General features: G+C 29.8%; 1 protein-coding gene across 3 annotated transcripts; it reads left to right on the plus strand.

The window, feature by feature from the left end:
* The first annotated feature begins 355 nt into the window (after nt 1-355).
* LOC129287618 (ankyrin repeat-containing protein ITN1-like) lies at nt 356-4,553 on the plus strand. Of its 3 annotated transcripts, none has more exons than XM_054923833.1 (3): nt 356-913; nt 3,254-3,656; nt 4,104-4,553. In XM_054923833.1, exons 1-3 carry the CDS (start codon nt 449-451, stop codon nt 4,178-4,180), a joined length of 945 nt encoding a protein of 314 aa, XP_054779808.1. In that variant the 5' UTR covers nt 356-448; the 3' UTR covers nt 4,181-4,553. The 3 variants fall into 3 exon arrangements, with proteins under 3 accessions (XP_054779808.1, XP_054779809.1, XP_054779807.1); XM_054923834.1 differs by lacking the exon at nt 4,104-4,553 and adding an exon at nt 3,811-3,880; XM_054923832.1 differs by having other exon boundaries at nt 3,254-4,553.
* The last annotated feature ends 693 nt before the right edge of the window (nt 4,554-5,246 follow it).

Raw genomic sequence — 5,246 nt, forward strand, 5'->3', positions numbered from 1 at the left:
AAAAAAATTTTATCAATGTTTAAGTTAATGACGAAAGGCCTGAGCAAATAAAGTTTCTACCCACGACAGAATCTTCTTCCATCTTGCTGATATTGACTTTCATTAATTCTGAATATCCTTTTTATTTTGAAAACCTAAGTTCTTTGAATGACTCTATATATGTCCTACTAATGAAAATACTGTAATTACATGGAAGTTGATCTCGAAAAATACATGGAAGCTTCCAACAACAAGGGGCAAGAGAATACTGTAATTATAAATTAAGCAAATAAGCTATCCTTTCTGGCAAGAGACAGAACTAATGAAAATGGAAGCAACTAGCGATCGCTATGAAGGGAGAATGAGACTTCTATACGAGGCATCATACAGAGGGTGCGTTTCAACTTTGAACACACTAATCCTGCAAGATCCTCTGATCTTGCACAGAATCAACTCGCGAACCATCTTTATGGAAACTCCCTTACACGTTTCAGCTTTGCTTGGCCACCTTGATTTCACAAAAGCCCTTCTTTCTCACAAACCCAAATTAGCCATTGAGTTGGACTCCTTCCAAAGCACACCTCTCCACTTAGCTTCTGCAGAAGGCCACATCGACATAGTGAAGCAGTTGTTGCAGTACTGTGATGATGCGTGCTTGGTTCTTGACCAAGAAGGGAGAATTCCCTTGCACTACGCTGTTATAAGAGGGAGACTCGAGGTTGTTGCAGAGCTTATTAGAGTAAAACCTGAGTCTTTGAGGATCCTTGACAAGGGTAAAACTATTTTCCACTTTTGTGTCACGCACAACCACTTGGAGATCCTCAAATCTTTGATTGAATTGGCTATTGGCGACACTTACGAGCTCCTCAATCAGAGAGACATGGATGGCAAGAACACCATTCTCCATTTGGCTGTTATGTCGAAGCAAGTTGAGGTACTTTTTCTTTTTCTTTTTGGTCAATACCTTTACTTATTTCTATAAATGAAAATTATGGAGAGTGCATTAATTTGTTCATTTTAATACTGATTTGATTTAATGATGTAAAATTGTTAATCATGTCACTAAATTAAATATATTACACGTTTAATTACAACCATAACCAATTATTAAAATTTGTTTCCAAAAGCATTGAATTGATCAAATGCAGATAATGAAATGAATAGATAAGATTGACTTTGGAGAAATGTGCTGATAAAGAGTAAGGAGAGAGTCTCAATGTAATCCAGCTAGACTCAGTCCACGCCTTTATTAAGCTAAATTTCTACCAAAATTGAGATATACTTCTCTCGTTTTATTTATAAAACTATTTTCAATATGTTTTCTTATAATTAAGAAAAATTTTAAAATTCATTAACCTTGTCTAAAAAGTAATAAATTTTAAAATTTATCTCTATTAAATATATATTATTTAATAATATATTCCCCTGTTAGTTAATCTAAATTTATTTAAAAAGAGTTGTTAAAATATTGATTTTATAAAAATTTTCATATATATTCAATCATATCCTTAAATTGAATAAATATAATATTTAAATTATTCAAAATAACCTCATTAATTACTTGAATAAAGTATAATAAAATAAAGATATAACTGAATATATATATATATATATATATAAAACTTACCCATGCTTTATATTTTGAATCAAGGGAGACTTCTTAAAAAACAACCTATACGGCAGGCCAAAGGGAGTACTTTCTCTCACCAATATTTAATGAAGGGTAAAAGAAAAAAATTATCATTAAAATTAATTATGTAACTTATAAATAGAACCAAATAAATTATTTTATCTCTTCCTTGTAAATAGAACTAGAGGAAGTGTGCTTTTTTTTTTATCAATGAAGAATAAGAAAAAATTTGATGTATATATCTTTCATTCTTTCTTCATATTTTAATTCTAAATTTTCTCAATCAATATATATATGATAAAACCTATTTAAAAGAATTAATTTTCTTTAATTCAAAAGACATTTATCCTTATTCATAATGAAGTATTCTATACAAAAAATCTCATAAATTTCATACTTAAATATCTTCACTATAATTTTATGAAATTTTCATAAAATTTACTTTTATAATATTATATATCTAAAAATTGCATCTCATATCACAATTAAAGTGAATTTTGTATATTAGCAAAAATTTCAAAATAAGTCATGTCAATGATATTCCATTCGATCATAATGTAAGTTATTGTTAATTAATTTATGTTTCTAAAAAAATGTTGGCTAAAATTTTAAATTTTTTTAAAATTTCCACATCTTTAAAATTTCCTCATTAATAATTCAATAAAGTAAGGGTATAATTGAAAAAAATGTGTAACACCTATCCCGTGCCCTATATTTTAGACTAAGTTTTTAAAAAAATGACTTATATTATAATCCAATGGAAGTATATAGCCTGTGAACTGTAATTAAACTGTGTGTATACTAATGGTATTATTTATTAGGCGTATCAAAACATGATTGTTTAAAAGAAAAAATGATCCTAATAGTTATTTTAAGAGATAATGACAGTTAAGTCCCTCATAGAATTATTTTAAAAAAAATGAGTTGAAAATATCAACTCAAACCGTTGTAAATAAGAATTTCAGATACAATCAACGAGTTTGAAATTTAAATATGTTGTCTATAATTAATATTGTTGAATTTATAATTGTCATAAATTAATAATTTCAATTCATTTTAAAAAAAACTGTCGAAAAACAATTATTAATTCTAACACCTGTGTCATTCCCTTATTTTAAAGTACACAACGTCGGTTATTTTTGTTGCTTATTCTGTCAAAACAAGAATACGAAAGCTCTATAATATAAAGCTTGCTTACATTAATACCTGACAATACGAGCTGCTTTGAGGCAAAAAATGCTGCTCCACTTCCTAAAGAGTAGAGCAACGGCTTATTTTTCTACTCCTTCCAGTTCATATATCACAAGATGTTTTGGACTGCTTCATTGAAATCAAAAAATAAACGTTAACTCATTAAATATGTTTTAAAATGAAAAAATTTTCAACTTTACCTCTATTAGAAATAGGATAAAAGAGGTACATAATGTATGATGAGTGATAAAATTAAATTTATAAGGGGGATAAAAATAGAAAATGATAATAAATAACCCTCCATATACTTTATATATATTAAGGATAAAAAATCATAATAGAAAATGTCTTACAACAGGGATAGGAAGGAGTACACTGCAAGATGCCTGTTAATAAATTTTTCTGATATTGTTTAGACGTATTAATTAATAAATTTGCTTGTATATTGTTTAGACGGTGAGGTATCTCTTGTCAATTCCTGAAATAAGAGAACTGTCTAACATGGAGAACGGGATGGGTTATACGGTCCACGAAATTCTTGAGCAAATTCCGCAGGACTTGAAGAGCCTTGAAATACAAGTGATACTGATGAACTCTGGCATTAACAGTACCGAAAGGAGAGAAGTGAAGGATCGTGAAGGCCTAACAAGTACTAATGTCGGCCAAGGAATGAGACCTCGGAAGAAGTGGTGGAAAAATATTTTGAAGCACGTGGGAAAATGGTTTAAGTATAAGTTTAAGTATAACGGTGATTGGTTAGAAGACATGAGAGGGAATTTAAGTCTTGTGGCTACTGTCATCTCGACCATAACCTTTCAAGCTGTAATCAATCCTCCAGGAGGCTTCATTCAACAAGGTATTTTTAATAGTTCCAACACCACTTCCAGTTACGAGAATGCTTTAGGTATTAGACAAGGACCCCTCGGTTGCTTGCCACTTAGTAATGGCACTTATTTTGCATGTCCTGGGGAAGCGATACTTGCTTTTAAGCGTCCATCTTACTTTTACAGCTTCATGAATTACAATACCATATCCTTCGTTGCATCTCTTGGCGTTACACTTTTGCTTGTGAGTGGAGTTCCTCTCAAGAATAAACTTGTGATGCGGATTTTATCAATAGGCATGATTATAACTCTCACGTCCCTTGCACTTGCCTACTCTTTTGCGCTCTACATGATAACCCCAGGCCTATATTATTGGAGTAAATCGACTTCCGATGTAAATGTCAAAGCCTACATTATTTGGATGGTTTTGCTTGGATTCATTGGTCTATACATCATGACCTACTTTTTCATATGGGCAGTCAAGACATGCATGAAGATGATCAAGCATCTGACGTCAATATGTCCAAGGAACAGAAACGAAAATGCCATTGGTTGATGTGATCTCAATCAATATGTGTGTGTGCTGGGGGAGTAGCTAGGTTGTCTCACGCTTCTAGATTGAAACGTGGGGTCACACACGTTAATATAATAATATGGAAAGAGAGGGAGAAAGAGCACAAAATGAGATCCTCAACTGATTTATAATGCGATTGCTTCCTTCTCCTATCAGTGAACAAAATTGATCAGACGATCCTCTCTGGCAGAATTTTAGTAAACAGTTTGAGTACTATTATTGAGTTCGTATTTTTCTTAGATTTAGTTCTCCTTTTATATAATTTGTTTATAATTGTGTTGCTACTTTTTATTTATTTTTCATATTTAAGAACAGTAAACTTAATTCATTCCTCAAGCCAAATATTTTTCTTCCATTTTTCCAAAGCTGCTGACACTTCGTTTCCATATTTAATTGTTATCACGTTGCTTCATTATTTCGAGATGAATTGAAAGATTAAAAAGAAAACCTTAGAGTGAAAATCTTTGTCAAATAAATTTGGTGTAGTTCATTTTAACCAAACAAAAAAAATGGTGTAGTTCACAACTACTGCTTATTTTGAACACTTTTGAATTGTTAGTTAATATATGTATTTTAAAGTTATGATTAATGGCAACATTCAAAAAAAAATATCCCCTATTCATATATAAGGCAACAGTTGTAAAATTGTTGCCAAAGGCTAAAATTGTTGTAATGTAATCCTATATTTTTTTAAATAATTATATAACTTAAAACATTACCATAATAGGAAAAGATAAAATATAGTTTTATAAAATATTTCACTTTTTAAAATAACCACCATGATATAAAAATTTAATATAGATAAACAAGTACTATCATAATAAGTAGAGTTTAAATTTCTTAAATTGTCATTTTTAAAATTTAGGATTCCAAGCAATTAAAATAATACAAGTGTGAAATGTTCAAAAGATCCTTTTAAAATTGATAATATAATAAACTCAATAGAATAAAAAAAATAAAAGTAATTATGCATTTTAAGATATTAAAACCACCTATTAACTTTGCCAAATAACACAAAATAATTTGTAATATTGTTAATACACATCTA

The sequence above is a fragment of the Prosopis cineraria genome, unplaced genomic scaffold, assembly GCF_029017545.1.
Source record: "Prosopis cineraria cultivar Desert tree isolate PC_DT_omini unplaced genomic scaffold, ASM2901754v1 PC12, whole genome shotgun sequence".
NCBI classification, from domain to species: Eukaryota; Viridiplantae; Streptophyta; class Magnoliopsida; order Fabales; family Fabaceae; genus Prosopis; species Prosopis cineraria.